Consider the following 23,278-nt stretch of genomic DNA (forward strand, 5'->3'; position numbering starts at 1 on the left):
TCAATGCATGCGGTGTCAACAATACGGACACACTAAAAATTATTGCAACAGAAGCCCAGCTTGTGTCAAGTGCGCAAAAAATCACTTAACTATACACTGCCCATATTCTGGAAAAATAGAAAAAGTTAAATGCTACAACTGTAACGGAAACCACCCAGCCAGCTATAAAGGATGTGAAGTAAGAAAACAATTACAACGTAAACTGTTCCCGCCCCTACGAAGCAGGACAATCACTAACACACAAGCCCAACAGGACAGCACAAAACCCGAAATAATACCAAATACAGAGCAAGCAACAAACACCAAACCCATCAGTACCAACACCATTGGTGGTCTAAGCTACGCTCAAGTAACCAGCCAATGGACACATAATACCACTAATAGAACTATACCATAAGACAACTAATACCACAGCAATAGTAACAATGACACTGCAGAAATCAAAGAACTGCTCAAACAATCCATAAAGAACACCGAAATGCTAACCAGAATGATAAGCGAACAAAACGCAGTACTCAGACAGCAAACCCAACAAATCACAGTCATGCTACAACTAATTACAAACGTGCTAAGCAAAAAGTAAAAACGGACACTCTAAAAATAGCAGCCTAGAACTCAAACGGCCTACAACAACGGTCCGTCGAAATTAAAACATTCGTATACAATAACAATACAGGCATACTACTTGTCTCAGAAACACACTTCACTACAAAAAGCTGCATGAAAATACCATACTACACCATATATGATACCAAACATCCCTCAGGAAAAGCTCACGGAGGGACAGCAGTGATAGTCAGAAACGATATCAAACATTATCTACACAGCCAAGTTAACAAAGAATATTTACAAGCAACCACCGTTACAGTTCAAACTAGCAACAACTACTTCCAGTTGTCAGCAGTATATGTGCCTCCGCGACACAAAATAACATCACAAATGTGGGAAGAATACTTCCAGGACCTAGGGGACAAGTACATCGCAGCGAGAGACTACAACTCAAAGCACACTCTATGGGGGTCAAGAAACATTACACCTCGAGGCAGAACACTGGAAAAATACATTAGAAATAATAACCTCAATATATTATCAACAGGAACACCGACACATTGGCCGACTGACCTGAACAAAAAACCAGATCTTCTGGACTTTGCAGTTACAAGGGGACTAAACACAAATAAACTAAAAATTACACCCAACCTCGAGTTCAGCTCCGATCATACACCCATAATAATTGAATACAGAAACAAACCAATACACTATAGAAAACCAGAAACACTATGCAATAAAACCACCAAATGGCAAACTTTCAAAGAAATAATAGAAAGCAAAATAAACTGCAACATCCCGTTGAAAACTCCTGAACACATAGAACAGGCAGTAGCAACATTGACAGCAACTATTCAAGAAGCAGTAAGGACAACCACTACACCCGAATCAACCAGCAGACAAACAATAACAATCCCGCAAGAAATACTCGACAAAATTAGAGAAAAAAGAAAAGCAAAAGCAGAATGGCAAAAATACAGAACTCGAGAAAACAAAAAACACTTAAAAAACTTGCAAAGGAAATAAAAAACAAAATAAAGGAGCACAACAATAACGAATTCGCAAAGTACATAGGGACACTCTCCACACACGAGAACACCAACTACTCACTATGGAAAGCCACGAAAAAAATAAGGAAGCCAATAATACCCGTCCCAGCAATCAGAAAAGCAGATAACACATGGGCAAGAAGCAACGAAGAACAAGCTGAAGAATTCTCCAACCACCTCTGCAACACATTCACACCAAACATTATCAACAACAGCAACCTCAAAAGTCATAAGGAGGAGGATCCACAAACCACTATTAGCACAACCGATAAGGAATACACCATACCTAAAACATCAGCACAAGAAATTAGAAACATAATTGATAAAACAAAAAATAACAAAGCACCAGCAATCTACTTAATCAATGGCAAAATCTTGATTAACCTTCCGCCAAAAGCAATAAGACTAATGACGATAATATTCAATGCAATTCTAAGAATTCAATACTTCCCCAAACCATGGAAATTAGCACAGATCAAAATGTTACATAAACCAGGCAAAGACCCACACCAAAGTGCATCTTACAGACCAATATCACTCCTTCCAGTATTTGGGAAAATACTGGAAAAAATAATATATTGCCGGACAAAAACAATAATAGAGACAAAAAAACTAATACCGGATCACCAATTTGGTTTCAGAAACAAACACTCCACGATAGAGCAAATGCACAGGCTTATAAACGAAATAATAGTAGCACTAGAAAACAAGGAATACTGCACAGCTCTCTTTATAGACATAGAGAATGCATTCGATAAAATTAACCATGAAAGTCTACTACAAACAATTAGGAAACAATTCCTGGAGCAAATACACCAATTAATAAAATCCTACCTAAGCAGCAGAACATTCGTAATAAAAATCAAGGACACATATTCTCAAGTTAAAGACATCAAGGCCGGGGTACCACAAGGAAGCGTCCTAGGCCCAATACTATACACATTATACACGGCGAACATACCAACAACTACCAACAGCACAGTATTGACATTCGCGGACGACACAGCTATACTAGTCAGGCATATTTTTTTTTTTTTTTTTTTTATTTATTTATTTAAATTCACTATTTGTCCAATTTGGACATTTGGTGGAATTTTTTAGCGGTTACATTAGCATGTTGGTGGCTACCCCCAGCGGGGTACCATCCTCGTGTTTGTTAGGTTATGTCCTGTATAAGGTCTGCTGGGTGCTTCCTTTTTAGTCTTCTGTCCATATTTGTGATTTTGTATGTTTCCGCAGCTAGCCGGTTTATGTGTGTTGCTATTCTTGATTTGTATTTCTCGGAGTATCTGCTGATTTCTTCCTTGACCGTTGGCATTCCCAGGTCCCTTCGTATATCTTCGTTTCTGACGTACCAAGGTCCGTTTACTATTGTTCTGAGTATTTTAGCCTGTATTACCTCTATTTTGTTTATATGGCTCATTGCTGCCGTCCCCCATAGTGGTATACCGTACGTCCAGATTAGTTTTATGATCGTTTTATATATTTTTACTTTATTTTCTGTGCTTAGTTTGGATTTTCGGCTTGTTAGCCAATACATGTAGTATCGTGGACAAAAGGCCTAAGATATCTGCCGAATCGTAGACAATGTCGCGAGAGCCGCGGCATCGTCGGGTACATCAAGGTGTCGTCGGTCCTTTTTAAGTTTCGTGGAAAGGGCCCGCGTGACCCTGGCCACGCGCGTTTCGGGACACGTGTCTCGAACGACGGGAAAAGACAAAAGAGACGTTAAAGTCAGTATTAGTTGAGAAGCCGGAGAGAACGGATGCAAAAGGTGTGCAGAGTGTGAATTGAGAAGCGAGAGCGAGCGAGTGTAGAAGCCGAAGAGTGTGAATCGGGAAGTCGAAAGCCGCGTCTGAAAATAAGACGTACGACAGCATTGTAATTATTTCGTTGCTTCGAATATTATTAATTAAATCAAAACATCATTACTTGTCCTTTCCTCTAAGACCCATTAAGATACTACATACATTTGTCTCCTTGTTTTCTGTATTTTTTCTACTATTGATTTGATGTGTAGTTTCCGGGTGAGTTGTTGATCTAAGTGAAGTCCTAGGTATTTGACATGCTTTGTTTGCGTTATATGCGTGCCGTTCAATAGGATGTTTGGTGGTATCTTTTTTCGTAGCGTGAATGTAATATGGTTGCATTTATTGGGGTTTGCTTTTATTTGTTTTTCTTGTAGCCAATTTTCTATTTTTATGATATGTTCTTGTAGTATTTTGACTGCCGTTTCTGGGTTAATATGCCTGACTAGTATAGCTGTGTCGTCCGCGAATGTCAATACTGTGCTGTTGGTAGTTGTTGGAATGTTCGCCGTGCATAATGTGTATAGTATTGGGCCTAGGACGTTTCCTTGTGGTACCCCGGCCTTGATGTCTTTAACTTGAGAATGTGTGTCCTTGATTTTTATTACGAATGTTCTGCTGCTTAGGTAGGATTTTATTAAGTGGTGTATTTGCTCCGGGAATTGTTTCCTAATTGTTTGTAGTAGACTTTCATGGTTAATTTTATCGAATGCTTTCTCTATGTCTATAAAGAGGGCTGTGCAGTATTCCTTGTTTTCTAGTGCTACTATTATTTCGTTTATAAGCCTGTGCATTTGCTCTATCGTGGAGTGTTTGTTTCTGAAACCAAATTGGTGATCCGGTATTAGTTTTTTTGTCTCTATTATTGTTTTTGTCCGGCAATATATTATTTTTTCCAGTATTTTCCCAAATACTAGAAGGAGTGATATTGGTCTGTAAGATGCACTTTGGTGTGGGTCTTTGCCTGGTTTATGTAACATTTTGATTTGTGCTAATTTCCATGGTTTGGGGAAGTATTGAATTCTTAGAATTGCATTGAATATTATTGTAATTAGTCTTATTGCTTTTGGCGGAAGGTTTTTCAAGATTTTACCATTGATTAGGTCGATTCCTGGCGCTTTGTTGTTTTTTGTTTTATCAATTATGTTTCTAATTTCTTGTGCCGATGTTTTAGGTATGGTGTATTCCTTGTCAGCTGTGGTAGTAGTGGTTTGTGGATCCTCTTCCATATGACTTTTGAGGTTGCTGTTGTTGATAATGTGTGGTGTGAATGTGTTGCAGAGGTGGTTGGAGAATTCTTCGGCTTATTCTTCGTTGCTTCTTGCCCATGTGTTATCTGCTTTTCTGATTGCCGGGACGGGTATTATTGGCTTCCTTATTTTTTTCGTGGCTTTCCATAGTGAGTAGTTGGTGTTCTCGTGTGTGGAGAGTGTCCCTATGAACTTTGCGAATTCGTTATCGTTGTGCTCCTTTATTTTGTTTTTTATTTCCTTTGCAAGTTTGTTTAAGTGTTTTTTGTTTTCTCGGGTTCTGTATTTTTGCCATTTTGCTTTTGCTTTTCTTTTTTCTTTGATTTTGTCGAGTATTTCTTGCGGGATTGTTATTGTTTGTCTGCTGGTTGGTTCGGGAATAGTGGTTGTCCTTGCTGCTTCCTGAATAGTTGCTGTCAATGTTGCTACTGCCTGTTCTATGTGTTCAGGAGTTTTTAACGGGATGTTGCAGTTTATTTTGCTTTCTATTATTTCTTTGAAGGTTTGCCATTTGGTGGTTTTGTTGCATAGTGTTTCTGGTTTGCTATAGTGAATTGGTTTGTTTCTGTATTCAATTATTATGGGTGTATGATCGGAGCTGAGCTCGAGGTTGGGTGTTATTTTTAGTTTATTTGTGTTTAGTCCCCTTGTAACTGCAAAGTCCAGAAGATCTGGTTTTTTGTTCAGGTCAGTCGGCCAATGTGTCGGTGTTCCTGTGGATAATATATTGAGGTTATTATTTCTAATGTATTTTTCCAGTGTTCTGCCTCGAGGTGTAATGTTTCTTGACCCCCATAGCGTGTGCTTTGAGTTGTAGTCTCCCGCTGCGATGTACTTGTCCCCTAGGTCCTGGAAGTATTCTTCCCACATTTGTGATGTTATTTTGTGTCGCGGAGGCACATATACTGCTGACAACTGGAAGTAGTTGCTGCTAGTTTGAACTGTAACAGTGGTTGCTTGTAAATATTCTTTGTTAACTTGGCTGTGTAGATAATGTTTGATATCGTTTCTGACTATCACTGCTGTCCCTCCGTGAGCTTTTCCTGAGGGGTGTTTGGTATCATATATGGTGTAGTATGGTATTTTCAAGTAGCTTTTTGTAGTGAAGTGTGTTTCTGAGACAAGTAGTATGTCTATATTGTTATTGTATATGAATGTTTTAATTTCGAGGGCCCGTTGTTGCAGGCCATTTGAGTTCCAGGCTGCTATTTTTAGAGTGTCCGTTTTTATTTTTTGCTTAGCACGTTTGTAATTAGTTGTAGCATGACTGTGATTTGTTGAGTTTGCTGTTTTAGTACTGCATTTTGTTCGCTTATCATTCTGGTTAGCATTTCGGTGTTCTTTATGGATTGTTTGAGTAGTTCTTTGATTTCTGCAGTGTCATTGTTACTATTGCTGTGGTATTGGTTGTGTGTATGTGTTGATTGGCTGGTTATTTGAGCATAGCTTAGACCACCAATGGTGTTGGTGCTGATAGGTTTGGTGTTTGTTGCTTGTTCTGTACTTGGAATTATTTCAGGATTTGTGCTGTCCTGTTGGGCTTGTGTGTTAGTGATTGTTCTGCTTCGTAGGGGCGGGAACAGTTTACGTTGTAATTGTTTTCTTACTTCACATCCTTTATAGCTGGCTGGGTGGTTTCCGTTACAGTTGTAGCATTTAACCTCCTCAATTTTTCCCGTGGATGGGCAGTGTGTCGTGAGATGATTTTTTGCGCATTTAACGCATGCCGGGGTTCTATTACAATAGTTTTTGGTGTGTCCGTATTGTTGGCATCTTATGCATTGTGGGATTTCTTTTTTATGTCTGGGTGGCTCTACTTTTACTATTGTGTTTAGTAATTTTTCTATATCGTATATTTCCTTATTGTTGTTTTTAGGTTCTAGTTCAACTAGGAATAGCGGTAGTGGTTGTTTGGTATCGTATTTGTTTATGTTATTTATTGATCTTACTTGGTGTCCGATTATTGCCAGTTCTTCACTTATTTTTCCAGTATTTGTTTTTGGGTGTAGTCCCCTGATTACTGCTTTGTAGCTTTTGTCTGTTTTGAGCTGAAAAGTGTGATATGCTGCATTTTTTTCCTTTAGTGATCTTGTAATTTTTCTGAATGTTTCTGGGGTGTTGGTCTGTACTTTAACCTGGTCTATTTTTATTTGTTTGATGATGTAGTTGTCTTTCCCTGCGATGTTGTTTAGCAGTTCGATGAGGGGGTCAATTATTTTTGCGTCTACGTATATTGGTGGTGGTTTGGGTGTACGGTTTGTCGGACTTTCCGTTGGGTCCGTTGCTGCCTCTTCTGGCAGTGCACTGAATGGATTGTGCAGTTTGATATCTTGTAGCCATTGTTTTTTTTCATATGTATCAATTTTCCTCGCGCTTGCGAGCGGGGTTACCTTCCGTTTTTTGCTGGAGGTTGCCACCGTCCAGCTTTCTTCCTGGTGTATTGGTATGTTTTGCTCTTCGTCGGATTGTGTTGTTTCCATAATATCATCATTTTTCTCTACATATGTAGAGTCTGTGGCTTTATTTATGAAAAATGTTTCACCGGAATTAATTATTTTTATTGGTGGAATCTGCATGATTCCACGTTTTGTCTATTTTTGGCTTTAACTTTGTCCCTATCTCTTCTCTCTTGCCGCACTTTCACTGGAGCACTGTTTCGCACGTCCGTTTAGGTCGCCTGCCCAGGCGGAACTCTAGTCAGGCATATTAACCCAGAAACGGCAGTCAAAATACTACAAGAACATATCATAAAAATAGAAAATTGGCTACAAGAAAAACAAATAAAAGCAAACCCCAATAAATGCAACCATATTACATTCACGCTACGAAAAAAGATACCACCAAACATCCTATTGAACGGCACGCATATAACGCAAACAAAGCATGTCAAATACCTAGGACTCCACTTAGATCAAAAACTCACCTGGAAACTACACATCAAATCAATAGTAGAAAAAATACAGAAAACAAGGAGACAAATGCATTGGCTAACAAGCAGAAAATCCAAACTAAGCATAGAAAATAAATTAAAAATATATAAAACGATCATAAAACCAATCTGGACGTACGGAATACCATTATGGGGGACGGCAGCAATGAGCCATATAAACAAAATAGAGGTAATACAGGCTAAAATCCTCAGAACAATAGTAAACGGACCTTGGTACGTCAGAAACGAAGATATACGAAGGGACCTGGAAATGCCAACGGTCAAGGAAGAAATTAGCAGATACTCCGAGAAATACAAATCAAGAATAGCAACACACCCAAACCGGCTAGCTGCGGAAACATACAAAACCATAAATATGGACAGAAGACTAAAAAGGAAGCACCCAGCAGACCTTATAAAGGACATAACCTAGCAAACGCGAGGATGGTACCCCGCTGGGGGTAGCCACCAGCATGTTAATATAACTGCTAAAAAATTCTACCAAATGTCCAAATTGGACAAATTGTGAATTTTAATAAATAAATAAAAAAAAGAAAGAGGTTCAAAAAGTTTTTAAAGGCAGCAGGGTTAGAACTGAGCACGGAAAAGATCAAAATAGTAGTGTTCGAAAAAAGAAGGAACAAAAGAAGACAAAGAAAATGGAAATGGGGAGAGCAGGAATTAGAAGAAGTGACGAGATAAGATACCTGGGGTACATACTACAGAAAAACGGCAGCGATGAGAAGCACATACAAGACAGTAAAAAGAGAGCAACGATATCAATGAAGAAAACATGGAGCGTGGAAGAAAAAATATTCAAACAGGACTACAAAAAGAGAATGAAGATGTTTGGAGCACTGGTAGAGAGCCGGACACTGTTTGGAGTAGAGATATGGAGCTGGAACATGGAAGGAAGACTGAATAAAGTACAAAGAAGATATGAGAAATGGATATTATGCTTAGATATGACAACACCAAATTACATATTAATAGAAGAATGCAAGGTAATAGAAATAAAAGAAAAAGCATTAAAAAGAGCAGCAAGATATGAAGAAAAAGCCTTAGAATCAAAAAAGAAATTAGTAAAGAAGTGTATAAAGGAAAGAGAGAGAAACTGGAGACATGGCCATGAAGGGAAAAGAACAAGAAAGAGAAAGATGGGACTAGAAGAGGTGAGTAAGGGAGGGATGCTGATAGAAGCAAGAGAGGAGCAAGAAAGGATGACAGCAGATCAGATTATAGAGGAAAGAAGAAAGAGAGAAACAGAAGAGAGGGGGAAAAGGATAAGGGAATCCAAATATAATATACACTACAGAAATATAGCCAAAGAAAATTACCAAAGTACCTAGAAAAGAAGATGAAGTGGAAAGACAGAAGAATACTGACAAGATTCAGATGTGGAAACAAAACCAAAGCAAGGGAATACTGGAAGGAAGAGGGAGAAAAAAAATGCAGACTATGAAAAAGGAATAAAGAAGACCTGAAACATGTAATAGAAGAATGTGAAATAACGGGAGGACCAAAGGATATAGGAAAAGTACTAAATGAGACGGGAGAAGGTTTAGCAGAACTGAAAGCAATAATGGAGAAGAGAAGGGCAAACGGTAGGAAGGGTGCACAGCAAGGAGACTAAAGCCCAAAGTAGCAATAGTTTTTAGTCATTAGTGGTTAATTTGTAGTTCCTAGTTTTAGTTTTTAGAGAATAGGGAGTGCAATAGAGTGGAAAAGAGGGGAGGTAGATATGTAAAAAAAAGTATATTTTCGAGCTATCGCGGGGAGACGCGGTCGTTAGAATACGCGTCAACGGGAGTCGTAAATTCCCGTTACGATTAGAATAATCGACACCACGAATAGTTCGATCCCCGTATTTCGGTTAGGATAATCGGGGTGGTTGATGCGGTATAACACTGGGAGTCACAGAGTTATAATAATGTATATTTCCAACGCTTTATACAATCACACAAAGTAGTAACGCCGTTGATTAAGATACAGATAACGAGAGAAGGGTTAGTCTTAGATGAGAGAAGGAGAGCTTCAGGAGCTCTAGGCCCTTGAGAGTTATAGGAACTGTCGGAGTTCTGGATAATGTGAGAGCCTTAGGAGACTCTAGGCCGTGTAGGCACCTTGAGAGTTGTAGGAAACTCTGAGAGATATAGGAACGGTGAGAGTTGTAGCGATTGCAGGAACTATAGGCACCGTGAGAGACGATCTAACTCTTAGAGAGGTAGGAACGGTGAGAGTTGTAGGAAATGCAGGAACTCTAGACACCGTGAGAGACGATCAAACTCTAAAGTTTTATTCTGATGTGAGTACGGAGGAAAGCTCGGTATGGGTGTGCCCTTTGAACGAAGAACGCGGATTCGGTGCTTACATTTTTAGTTAGGAAAGTGAGGGCAATAATCCGTGATGTCGATTGGTTAGGACCAATGTTAGGAAGGAAGAGAGGACGAAGAAGCCTCCTACCAACTTGGGTCCTAGGCGACATTGTTTATAGGGAAACTCAGATTTTCCGTTAGGTAGATCTCCGCTTTTTTCGTTAGGCTACTACCCGCTTTCACCGTAATTCTTAAGAGCATGTAATAAACCCAAGGACCCTTCTAAAAAACCAGCTGAAAATACTTCTGGAATTAGAAAGTCCTTTCTGGTAAACAGATTGACTTAAACCATTTGTACGAACAATGCAGTTAGGATTTCAACTTTATGGTGGGTACTTAGGCCTATGGAAGGTTCGAAAGACGGCACGTAGACCGTTGGCTGTCACGCCGCGCGGGATGGAGTGCAGATGTGTTGCGCGGCGTAACAAAAAGAATTAGACATAAGAGATGTAAAACCGAAAGTTCGTCCAAAGCCGAAAGGCACGAACTAAGCAACAACAATAATAATAATAATAATAATAATAATGTAGTATCGTGGACAAAAGGCCTAAGATATCGACCGAACCGTAAACAATGTCGCGACAGCCGCGGCATCGTCGGGTACATCAGTGTGTCGTCAGTCCTTTGAAGTGGATAGTTTCGTGGAAAGGGCCTGCGTGACTCTGGCCACGGGCGTTTCGGGACACGTGTCCGATAGGACGGCAAAGACAAAGAGACGCTAAAGACAGTGTTAGTTGAGACGCCGGCGAGAACGAATGCAAAAGGCGTACAGTGTGAGTTGAGAAGCGAGAGCGAGCGAGTGCAGAAGCCGAGGAGTAGAGTTGTAGAGTTGCTAGCGTTGTAGAGAGATCGAGTTGTTAGAGTTATAGAGTTGCGGGAGTGATTTGAGTAGAATAAGATTTTTGCGTTTAGTTCAAGTTGGACATTTATCGTTCTCTGTTCAATTAATCTCTGTTATTTTTATTTATCTCAATAAATAGTATTAGGAGAATTTTACAAATCTAAATTATTCTAATCCTATCCTCTTTCCGATACTACAATAATGTACACTGTATATATATGTATATATCATGCGATGTACAAAATATTCAGCAAAAAAGAAAACGTTTTTTTTTTTATTTATTAAAATTCACAATTTGTCCAATTTGGACATTTGGTAGAATTTTTTAGCAGTTATATTAACATGCTGGTGGCTACCCCCAGCGGGGTACCATCCTCGCGTTTGCTAGGTTATGTCCTTTATAAGGTCTGCTGGGTGCTTCCTTTTTAGTCTTCTGTCCATATTTATGGTTTTGTATGTTTCCGCAGCTAGCCGGTTTGGGTGTGTTGCTATTCTTGATTTGTATTTCTCGGAGTATCTGCTAATTTCTTCCTTGACCGTTGGCATTTCCAGGTCCCTTCGTATATCTTCGTTTCTGACGTACCAAGGTCCGTTTACTATTGTTCTGAGGATTTTAGCCTGTATTACCTCTATTTTGTTTATATGGCTCATTGCTGCCGTCCCCCATAATGGTATTCCGTACGTCCAGATTGGTTTTATGATCGTTTTATATATTTTTAATTTATTTTCTATGCTTAGTTTGGATTTTCTGCTTGTTAGCCAATGCATTTGTCTCCTTGTTTTCTGTATTTTTTCTACTATTGATTTGATGTGTAGTTTCCAGGTGAGTTTTTGATCTAAGTGGAGTCCTAGGTATTTGACATGCTTTGTTTGCGTTATATGCGTGCCGTTCAATAGGATGTTTGGTGGTATCTTTTTTCGTAGCGTGAATGTAATATGGTTGCATTTATTGGGGTTTGCTTTTATTTGTTTTTCTTGTAGCCAATTTTCTATTTTTATGATATGTTCTTGTAGTATTTTGACTGCCGTTTCTGGGTTAATATGCCTGACTAGTATAGCTGTGTCGTCCGCGAATGTCAATACTGTGCTGTTGGTAGTTGTTGGTATGTTCGCCGTGTATAATGTGTATAGTATTGGGCCTAGGACGCTTCCTTGTGGTACCCCGGCCTTGATGTCTTTAACTTGAGAATATGTGTCCTTGATTTTTATTACGAATGTTCTGCTGCTTAGGTAGGATTTTATTAATTGGTGTATTTGCTCCAGGAATTGTTTCCTAATTGTTTGTAGTAGACTTTCATGGTTAATTTTATCGAATGCATTCTCTATGTCTATAAAGAGAGCTGTGCAGTATTCCTTGTTTTCTAGTGCTACTATTATTTCGTTTATAAGCCTGTGCATTTGCTCTATCGTGGAGTGTTTGTTTCTGAAACCAAATTGGTGATCCGGTATTAGTTTTTTTGTCTCTATTATTGTTTTTGTCCGGCAATATATTATTTTTTCCAGTATTTTCCCAAATACTGGAAGGAGTGATATTGGTCTGTAAGATGCACTTTGGTGTGGGTCTTTGCCTGGTTTATGTAACATTTTGATCTGTGCTAATTTCCATGGTTTGGGGAAGTATTGAATTCTTAGAATTGCATTGAATATTATCGTCATTAGTCTTATTGCTTTTGGCGGAAGGTTAATCAAGATTTTGCCATTGATTAAGTAGATTGCTGGTGCTTTGTTATTTTTTGTTTTATCAATTATGTTTCTAATTTCTTGTGCTGATGTTTTAGGTATGGTGTATTCCTTATCGGTTGTGCTAATAGTGGTTTGTGGATCCTCCTCCTTATGACTTTTGAGGTTGCTGTTGTTGATAATGTTTGGTGTGAATGTGTTGCAGAGGTGGTTGGAGAATTCTTCAGCTTGTTCTTCGTTGCTTCTTGCCCATGTGTTATCTGCTTTTCTGATTGCTGGGACGGGTATTATTGGCTTCCTTATTTTTTTCGTGGCTTTCCATAGTGAGTAGTTGGTGTTCTCGTGTGTGGAGAGTGTCCCTATGTACTTTGCGAATTCGTTATTGTTGTGCTCCTTTATTTTGTTTTTTATTTCCTTTGCAAGTTTTTTAAGTGTTTTTTGTTTTCTCGAGTTCTGTATTTTTGCCATTCTGCTTTTGCTTTTCTTTTTTCTCTAATTTTGTCGAGTATTTCTTGCGGGATTGTTATTGTTTGTCTGCTGGTTGATTCGGGTGTAGTGGTTGTCCTTACTGCTTCTTGAATAGTTGCTGTCAATGTTGCTACTGCCTGTTCTATGTGTTCAGGAGTTTTCAACGGGATGTTGCAGTTTATTTTGCTTTCTATTATTTCTTTGAAAGTTTGCCATTTGGTGGTTTTATTGCATAGTGTTTCTGGTTTTCTATAGTGTATTGGTTTGTTTCTGTATTCAATTATTATGGGTGTATGATCGGAGCTGAACTCGAGGTTGGGTGTTATTTTTAGTTTATTTGTGTTTAGTCCCCTTGTAACTGCAAAGTCCAGAAGATCTGGTTTTTTGTTCAGGTCAGTCGGCCAATGTGTCGGTGTTCCTGTGGATAATATATTGAGGTTATTATTTCTAATGTATTTTTCCAGTGTTCTGCCTCGAGGTGTAATGTTTCTTGACCCCCATAGCGTGTGCTTTGAGTTGTAGTCTCCCGCTGCGATGTACTTGTCCCCTAGGTCCTGGAAGTATTCTTCCCACATTTGTGATGTTATTTTGTGTCGCGGAGGCACATATACTGCTGACAACTGGAAGTAGTTGTTGCTAGTTTGAACTGTAACGGTGGTTGCTTGTAAATATTCTTTGTTAACTTGGCTGTGTAGATAATGTTTGATATCGTTTCTGACTATCACTGCTGTCCCTCCGTGAGCTTTTCCTGAGGGATGTTTGGTATCATATATGGTGTAGTATGGTATTTTCATGCAGCTTTTTGTAGTGAAGTGTGTTTCTGAGACAAGTAGTATGCCTGTATTGTTATTGTATACGAATGTTTTAATTTCGACGGACCGTTGTTGTAGGCCGTTTGAGTTCTAGGCTGCTATTTTTAGAGTGTCCGTTTTTACTTTTTGCTTAGCACGTTTGTAATTAGTTGTAGCATGACTGTGATTTGTTGGGTTTGCTGTCTGAGTACTGCGTTTTGTTCGCTTATCATTCTGGTTAGCATTTCGGTGTTCTTTATGGATTGTTTGAGCAGTTCTTTGATTTCTGCAGTGTCATTGTTACTATTGCTGTGGTATTAGTTGTCTGTATGTGTCGATTGGCTGGTTACTTGAGCGTAGCTTAGACCACCAATGGTGTTGGTACTGATGGGTTTGGTGTTTGTTGCTTGCTCTGTATTTGATATTATTTCGGGTTTTGTGCTGTCCTGTTGGGCTTGTGTGTTAGTGATTGTCCTGCTTCGTAGGGGCGGGAACAGTTTACGTTGTAATTGTTTTCTTACTTCACATCCTTTATAGCTGGCTGGGTGGTTTCCGTTACAGTTGTAGCATTTAACTTTTTCTATTTTTCCAGAATATGGGCAGTGTATAGTTAAGTGATTTTTTGCGCACTTGACACAAGCTGGGCTTCTGTTGCAATAATTTTTAGTGTGTCCGTATTGTTGACACCGCATGCATTGAAGTATATCCTCTTTGTGTCGTGGTGGTTCCACTGTTATTATTGTGTTTAGTATTTGTTTGATATCATATATTTTCTTGTTGTTTCTGGGTTCCAGTTCTGTTAAGAATAGTGGTAATGGTTGCTTTGTGTCGAATCTTGTTATATTGTTTATTGTTCTTGTTTGATGACCAATTTTTGCTAACTCATCGCTTAGTTTATGTATGTTCGTTTTAGGATGCAATCCCCTTATGACGATTTTATAGCTCCTTTCAGTTTTTAGCTGATACGTATGGTAAGTCGCATTTTTTTTCTTTTAATGCTTTTATAACTTTCCTATATGTTTCTGGGGTGTTTGTTTGAATTTTTACTTGTTCCAGTTTTGTTTGCTTTATTGTGTAGTTGTTTTTCTCGTCTAAGTTATTTAGTAGATCGATGAGTGGGTCTATTATTTGGGCCTCAACAAAAATTGGTGGTGGTTTTGTAATATGATTTGTTTGAATTGTGGTTTTATTTGTGGGGTCAGTGTCTATTTCTTCCGTTAGTGAGCTGAAGGAGTTACTTAATGGTAATTCTTGCAGCCATCGCTGCTTTTCTGTAGCTGGGTTTCCTATGGCACTTATGTCTGGAGTTGTTTTGCGTTTTTTGCTAGTCTTCGCTAGCTTCCAGCTTTCGTCCTGATAGTATCTTTCATAATCTGGATTGCTCTCTTCCTGTCCCCACAGCTCTTTTGTTTCTTCTGTCTCCATGTTAATTTGTTTGTTTTTTATAGAATATGTTTCTCCCTTTGTTGCTATGTTTATTGTTGCTATCTGCATTGCTCTTTTATTTCCTCCTCACTATCACTTTACAGCACTATTACTTTGAAGCACTTTTTCCTTATTCACTTATACCTGGAGAGGACGACCGTCTAGACACGTCCGTCCTCCTCGGCTGCCCGAGCAGGAGTGATTGTCTGCGTGTGGCGAGCAACGGGGCAGACACCGTTGGAACGTTTACTGTCGTGCACCGCCCCAAGTATTTCTTTTAAGGAGAGCTATAAAGTTACTTTATGCCTTTGTTAGACAAACGTTCATCCCTTGACCGCGGCTACGTTCGGCGACTGTTTGTCGCCTCGAGCCCGAGGTCACTATCATAAATCTCTAATAAATACAGTCAGATTGAATGACAACAATTTCTTAATACGGCTATAGTGAAATCTAGATTATAGTACTATGGGATCTTCCCAAAGTTCCAAAGGGAAGGTTCCGGTGTTCTTTCATCTCTGGCATATATATGCTAGCAACTTCCCCTCAAGGGCGGCTAGCATCCTTCTCTAACCACCACCATGGAGATTGACCAATTAACAGTAACGTCAATCTCCCTCACCCTCCGAGCGAAGACTTTTCTCTATGAATATAAAGACCTGGTGCCCCTAGACCGGATATAGTTATTCCTGGACAGCGTCACCGTAACGGAGAGAGAGTCTCTAGTACGATCTCATCAACGATTGAGGTATCATTCCGACAGAGTGCTTACTCCACGTGCTAACCGTGAGTACAACCTAGACGTTGTCGAAGAGTAAAGAGTAAAGAGTCCCGTTGACCGTGGATTTGTTATCGAACCTAAGACCATTGTCATTAGCGTCGCGAGTGCCTAACCGCCGCAGTTAATTGTCAAATCTATCGTCTCCATACTTGTGTCGATAAACCCTGCATCGTACTATAACAACGGCTAATGCCAGTGAAGATTAATTAAACGCCCACACGTCCAATCCTACCGTTAACCCGACAATATATACATACTAATAGTTTTTCAGCATAAATAGGTTAATAACTTTTTATAAGGAACTCCATGACAAATTGATTTATTATTGGTTTATTATTGATTATTTATTGGTTTAAAAGAAGATACGGTTCTATTAATAAGAATAAAGTTGATTTTTATTCGATTCTTGAACAATTCTCGCAACACATTCACGAAGATTCAAAGTGACACGAGATCTAGTCAACGAGATACGATCAGAGACGATTGGCTAGTTTTGAGAGAAAGATTTAATTTTCTATCATATAGGTAACAACATTCAAATGGTGTACAACTGTGCAGTGATTTGGACAAACAGCATGTATTTGTAAATTTTCTGATTTTGCCTTTGCTTGTCTCAATAGCAAATACTGAGTCATAAATCTCACACTGTACAGTGAGACCGTTGCATGTCAAACGTAGTGTAAAAATACATTTGCAAAAGTATTCCCATAATTAAAAATTTTATACGGGTGGGTAATTGAGCATTTGGATCATGATGTAGCGTGGTCTTTTTTTATATTTATTACTTTTCAACATTGCTACACGGTTTTGCTTCAATTTAACTAATATGCGATGAGTTCAAGTGTGCTAGGTGTATATTTAAATTGCGGTAAATTTCATTTTGATATCTCTGATAATTTTAGAATTGTACCTTATTGAATATACGCCTCGTTTGCATATTTCTGAATAATCTATTTATAGCTTGTCTGTCAGATACGTCGGTGTAACGTAAATCACGTCAGAGACCAGGACATATACACACCGCGGGCAGGATGGTGTCACGATCGGCATACTTCGAACCCGATGCACCGATGATGGAGACACATGGCGGCCTTGGCGACAATGTATATCGCCGAAGTGCCTAAAGAGTCATCTATGTCCTAACGGTCCTTCCACCGAATGTTCTAGAAGCGCAGCAACGGTCACGTACGCCTACAGGGTAGTGGGGATAATGGGGGATGACAAACAAAGAAGGAACAGATGTCACCGAAAGTAAAAATATTGTAAGAGCCTCAGTCTCGAACGGTCACGCCTAGAGCTCAGAAGTGTCTTATAAGTGTATAAATGAGGAAAAAATAAAGTTTTCTTCTTTCTTTTAAATTTTTTTTTTATTTTACGCGACATCGGCATCGCACGCGATTAGTCGCAAGTGGAAAAGAGGGCTTCAGAGCATCGCTCAAATCCGCACTCATGCACACTCCGATACCAAAACGCACATATCTCCTGTTATATCAAATACTACGAATTAAGGAGATGTCTTTATTTTTCTTAACTTATACATATTATCCTGCAAGTATTTAATCTACATACATACTATCACGTATCTACCTTTGGCATATAATTCGTTCGATACCTATATTTTTACTGCCTTTCTCTAAAACCTTTAACCACCTTATCACCGCTTTGCATATATTACCTTCCATTATATCTTCCCGTCGTAGTACGAATTAGTATCTTAGTAACAATTCAGAAGTTATTATAAACATAATTTAAACGCTCACACAATTCTTGTTAGAATCTTTTTTACGTGAAGGAAATCCGCACGAACACCAGGTCGCTTCTGGGGGCGGGGGGGGGGGGGGGAGCGGCGTGGTAGTGCCGGACCCCAACCGACTAAAACCTCCACGATGACCCCCACCCGCGCACAAAATGCATCCCCTAATGGTATGCGGTCCCGTAACACCGCACCTCGTCGCCGGAGCAGCCGTGCAAGGCAGTCTGGTTCCCCTACCAGACGGCGGTCCCGAGGCGCCGATATATCAGCGCCTAAGTTTGACCCCCACCGGGGAGCGCGGCGGCCCTAGCGCACCTCGTCGAAGCGCGTCCGCGGCCTCTGCCGCGCCCCCGCCGGCCGATCCTCTCGGGGTGGGAGTTCCGCACCCTCACGCTCTCCGCTGCCTCCTTCCGAAGCATAACCTGCTCACAGAAGGAGGTCACAGCCCTCTTCCCTCTCTCGCTCACCAACAGCGCCTCGAGGATCGCCGGCGGCGAGAGGTCCCATGCGATTTCCACGATGAGATCGCGGCGCAGCCGCGCCTACGTTGGACAGAACTCCAACGCGTGCTGCGCCGAATCCACGCTCGCATCGCAGTGATGGCAACGCGCGGTCGCTTCCTTCCTGATTCGGTGCAAGTATTCGCCAAAGGATCCGTGCCCGGTGAGCACCCTGTAAGTCGGGGAGGGGGGGGGGGGGAGCCCGGCCCCGTCTAACCAGACGTCCCAGCCATCGTGTCGAGGCCATCTGTCGAGCAGGACCTGTCGAGCCCGACCCTCAACGTCGGCGCCCACTGACCCCGTCCGACAGACCCCGAGTGTGGAGGTAAATTTCGCGACACCTCAGTGCCTGCAGTTCGAACGGGGGAAACCCAGCGAGCACCGCCGCTGCTACCGCCGAAATGGTGTGGAAGCCCCTCACTACCCTGATGGCCACCGTCCTGTACAACCTCTTGACCTTCAGGAGACTGTGGCGGCTGGCCATCAGATCCTCTGCCCAGATTGGAGCTCCATAGAGGAGCCTCGATCGCACCACGCCGGCGCACTGCGACACCGGCCCGCCCAGCCGAGGCAGCAAATGTCCTAATGCGTTTGCCGTCGTCTCGACCGACGGTGCCAGGCGCTCGAAGTGAGCGCGAAAGGTCCAGTGACTGTCGAGGGTCAGGCCCAAGTATTTCATGCTGGTTCCGACCCCGATCTCAGTCCCCTCAAACCTCAGGCGATAACCGCTGGAGGCGTCCCGTGATCAGTCCTGCGGCAGAACCACATTGCCTCGGATTTCTCAGGGGACACCCTCAGTACCAATCCCTTGATCGCGGCGACCATGCGGGCCACAGCCAGTTCCGCCAGACGGACGGTTCCGCCCCACGCCGCGCCCCAGACTAGCACCAACGTGTCGTCGGCATAGCACGCCAGCGCCGAGTCCGGAGGCATCTGCACTCGAATACCGTGTCGTACGCGATGTTCCATAGCAGCGGACTTAGCACGGGGCCCTGCGGGACTCCGCGGTACACCGCCCTCTCAATCATCCCCCCGCCACAGACGGTGTAAGCGATGCTTCGGTCCCAGAGAAATGCCTGGTCCACACCCCGTAGATACGCGGGTACCCGATGAAACTCGAGGGCCCGGCATATCCTGTCCCAGGGGATGCTGTTGAAGGCGTTGACCACGTCCAGCGACACGGCCAACGCTACGTAACCGCGTCGTTCGGCCCCCTCGACCAGGGAGCGGACACGGGCTACAACGTCGGCCGTAGATCGTCTCCTCCGGAAGCCAAACTGGCTGTCGTGCAGTCCGGAAACACTCCGGGACAGGTGCGACTCGAGACGGGCCGTCACCACTCTTTCCAGTAGTTTACCAGCCCCGTTAGGATCTATTCTGATGTAATAACCCATTAAATCTTTTGAAATTATATCACTATATAATAATCAGTAGTTGAATTCTCTGCGCTTATTGGAATTAATATCTATAAATTGTTTAACTTTAAAAGGGGTCGGTGTTTGAATCTTTATTCGACCACTAATATGCGGAGTTCGCGGAAACTAATCATAACAAACAGAATTGTTCGTTTCGTACGGCGGCTAAATTTTTATCCGCAAGTTTCGTAATAAGTATGTAAAAGTGAATATCGAGGTTTAGTAATAAAATTTTAGTGGTGCCCTTCCGCACGAGGTACGCGTAATTTATTTACAAACATTGCGGAACTCTATAGCCGGGATATCATCGAAGGTTTCGATTCGTTTAGAAGTTTCCGCAGAATCGGAAAGTAAGTGACTGCGTGGTCCAATGATTTCCTTTAATAAGACAACTTTCTTGCAAATCTAGAAAGAAAGTTTCGTTACTTTTAATTACATCGACATGTTGATTGTTTGTATCACGTATGATAGATACCGAGGGGATATACGATAGGAGTGAAGAAGAAGAGTGAGCGAGTGAGTGAGTGAGGGAGGGAGGGAGGGAAGGAACGAGAGAGAGAGAGAGAGAGAGAGAAACAGAGTTTCAGTTTCCGTGTTTCAAAAGACGAGCTCCATTGACGAGCTGCATACAAACGCGGTATATTTTAATAACGCGGCTGTAATTAGATCTCGTAGAAACGTGTGCCACATTAATATTATGGTTACCACAGAATTCGCAGAGATTCCTAAAGCAGTATTTACAAATTGATTACGTGAACAAGCACGAATTAATTAAAAAGATATTTCATTATGTTTGAATAACTTGGACAATTTCGCGTCTACCGCATATAAAAGTGCAACTTGCGTTGAGAAACAGGTATATGGAAACTTGTGTGTTAAATTCATGGCAAAGTGACCGGTGAAATCAAAGGTAGAAGTGTAGGAAAGTTACATATTTCCCAAATTGTTACATTTGCTAGTAGTAACAACTAGAGTTATTAGTTACATCACATACAGTTATAGTCTGACAGCTAACCTTTTTAATGTTATCAATTAAAAGCAGAATGATAAAATCTTTTAGCTTTTTTCTTATATTTTATTCGAAGTAAAAATCCCCCTTTCTTCCCATCTTCGTTATTAATATTTAAGAACTTTGCTTTAAGTAATAATATAAAAATAACCGTTTGTAATCATAAAAAGTGGAACAAGATACCATTATAGTAAAGTTACATTTCTAATTTCTTACAGTAATTTATAATAAAACAATACAGAGAAGTTATTATGCACTTTTCTTTATTCTTAATTATTTAGTTAAGGACGTATACCGAATTATTTATTTGAAAACGTACATATTTCTTTTATTTTCATTTGAAGAATTTCAAAATTTGTAGGAGGGCGACTTTTTGTGTATGAGTCTTCTTGTAATTTTTAAATAAGTAACTTCATAATAAAGAAATACGGTATTTTTGACAGAATTTCAGAAAAAATATTCAGTCTTTGACAGTTAATTTGCATACATAGAACAAAGAAAAGTAGCAGCCAGCTGATATTGTACGGAAAGATATTTTTTTTTGCTATTTCCATGATGTTAATCTATAATCTGGAAATTATAGCAAACAATGGAAAAGTTATCCTAAATTTTATAGAGAATGGTGCGCTCTGGATATTTATGGAAACACGTTAAATAATACATATATGTATTATGTATGAAAATTGCATCTACCTAAGTGTTGTGTCGTCGAAATATAAACGAATTTATTACGTGGTCCAATAAAACAGACCAGTCTGACGTTAAATCAGATTATCGATCTTTATCGATGACCGCGGTCGTGTAGTAGCAAAAGTGTGACTGCCGCATCAATATACATCATGTCAACCTCGTATATCTAAACTAAATGTATTGTTTGACCTGGTGCTCGAGGCTAGTTTCGCGCTTAGATGCGTTAAACTGTCTCTAATTGATTTACGATCATAATTCACTTATATTGGTGATTCGGCAACACCGGCGCGGTGACAGAGAGGAAAGAATACACAGCAGGAAAATAGTTACGTTCGGATAACCTGTAAAATATGATTTAACGGTTGGCTGGAAAACGGATTTAGAAGGTTAGAGAACGAAGTAAGAACGCCGATCGTAGATGTTCTACAAATAGGAATAAAAAATATTACGATACAATCATTCTGTTCTTTGGTCGACATTATTATTGTATAAAGCTCCTTTACTATTAAGACTGAATTTCTAAAACCAGTTCGCTCGGCTTTTAACCTTTAAGGTCGTTTCCTTCCTACAACTACGAATCGATGTTAAAATTCTTGTCTTATGCTGAGAGGCAAGCGGTTTCTAATTACGGAAAATTTTGAAAGATTATTCGAATAATGGAGGTTTGCCGATGCGGATGCGAGGCATCGTCGCAAGAATCGATCGATCCACCGCACGAGCCGTGCTGTTGCTGCAGTTACGATCCATTCAGCGACAAAGAAGCAGAAATCTACGACCTCTCGTTTGCCTTGAAGAAGCTCACAGTAATGAAGTGTCAGATGAAAAAGTGGCGAATAGAAAGACTTCATCTCGAGAGCGAAAATAGGTCTTTGAAACAAGTCCTCCAATCATTCGGTACCGATGTATGATATTTCGTAGATTATCCCCTTCTCTTCTTCTTTTCTCCTTTCTGAATCTCTCCATCTTATTATCTCTCTCTCTCTCTTTCTCTCTCTGATTCGTCTAGTAGCTAGCTTGTGTGAAATTGATTAATTGGAATTCTGTACGGATACAGTGATTACGTTTCTCCTCCCTTACGAGTTAGTTGTTTGATACAAGTTGAAAGGAGTACCGTTCCACGCAATTGGTACTATAAAGAGCGAAACAGCAGAAATTACATACACACTGATTGTCTCGTTCAGTAGCATTAGTTTGCGAACAAGTCTTTTGTCACGTTCTATTTAGTTGCCGACGAAAAGGTAGCGTTAACTGACGTTTAACGCAACTGGCAATAAGTTTCACTTTCGGCTAACCTGTTATGTGCGGGAATACTGGCACGGGAGAGGATTAAAGCTGTTCGAAAGTAAATTAACAATATGTAATGATTTATTCAAATCTTACTCGATTTCGATATTGACAATTGACTGACAGACTAACGGATATAAAATTCTTCGATTAACAAAATGATAACTAACTCTTCGAATGGTAATTATTCGTTTGATGAACAGTAATATTATTATTCCATAGACGATCGGTAATTATTGTTACTGACTTCTCCGAATCGCTGTATTTATTTATATCTGTCGGGGATGAAAAAACGTCGCGGTCTTTCTTTTGAAAATGTTTGGGAAGATCCCCAACGTTTGTTCAAACCGCCGACTTTGTTTACAGTTTAAATTATCTTAATATCGTTATAAAAACATAGTTAGATAAATATAAAAACATAGTTAGAAAAATATAAAAACATAGCTTTTAGCAGCTTTAATTGCCTTTCATTTCAAATACTGTAAACATAGTTTCAAATAAACGTTTTAAATTACCTTGATTTGAAAGAAATTATCAATGTTACTTTCGCGCTACGGATCGTCTGGGGAGCGGGACGTGACACTTTAACTGAGCATTAGGTTATTTTATGAATGCAAACTGTTTAAAAAATTCTACTTCGGGAATTCTCTTAAAAAACATTTAATTCAAATATTTTCATTTTAA

General features: G+C 40.3%; 1 protein-coding gene across 1 annotated transcript in view; it reads left to right on the forward strand.

Annotated features, from left to right (window-relative positions):
- Positions 1-17,302, forward strand: part of LOC126922074 (26S proteasome non-ATPase regulatory subunit 9) — a 33,136-nt gene extending 15,834 nt beyond the window's left edge. Inside the window, exon 4 of the mRNA XM_050734282.1 lies at positions 16,904-17,302. Coding sequence (XP_050590239.1) covers positions 16,904-17,017 — 114 coding nt within the window. The 3' untranslated portion in view covers positions 17,018-17,302. The remainder of the gene's footprint in view (positions 1-16,903) is intronic.
- The last annotated feature ends 5,976 nt before the right edge of the window (positions 17,303-23,278 follow it).

Source organism: Bombus affinis, chromosome 11 (genome assembly GCF_024516045.1).
Source record: "Bombus affinis isolate iyBomAffi1 chromosome 11, iyBomAffi1.2, whole genome shotgun sequence".
In the NCBI taxonomy this organism is placed as follows: Eukaryota; Metazoa; Arthropoda; class Insecta; order Hymenoptera; family Apidae; genus Bombus; species Bombus affinis.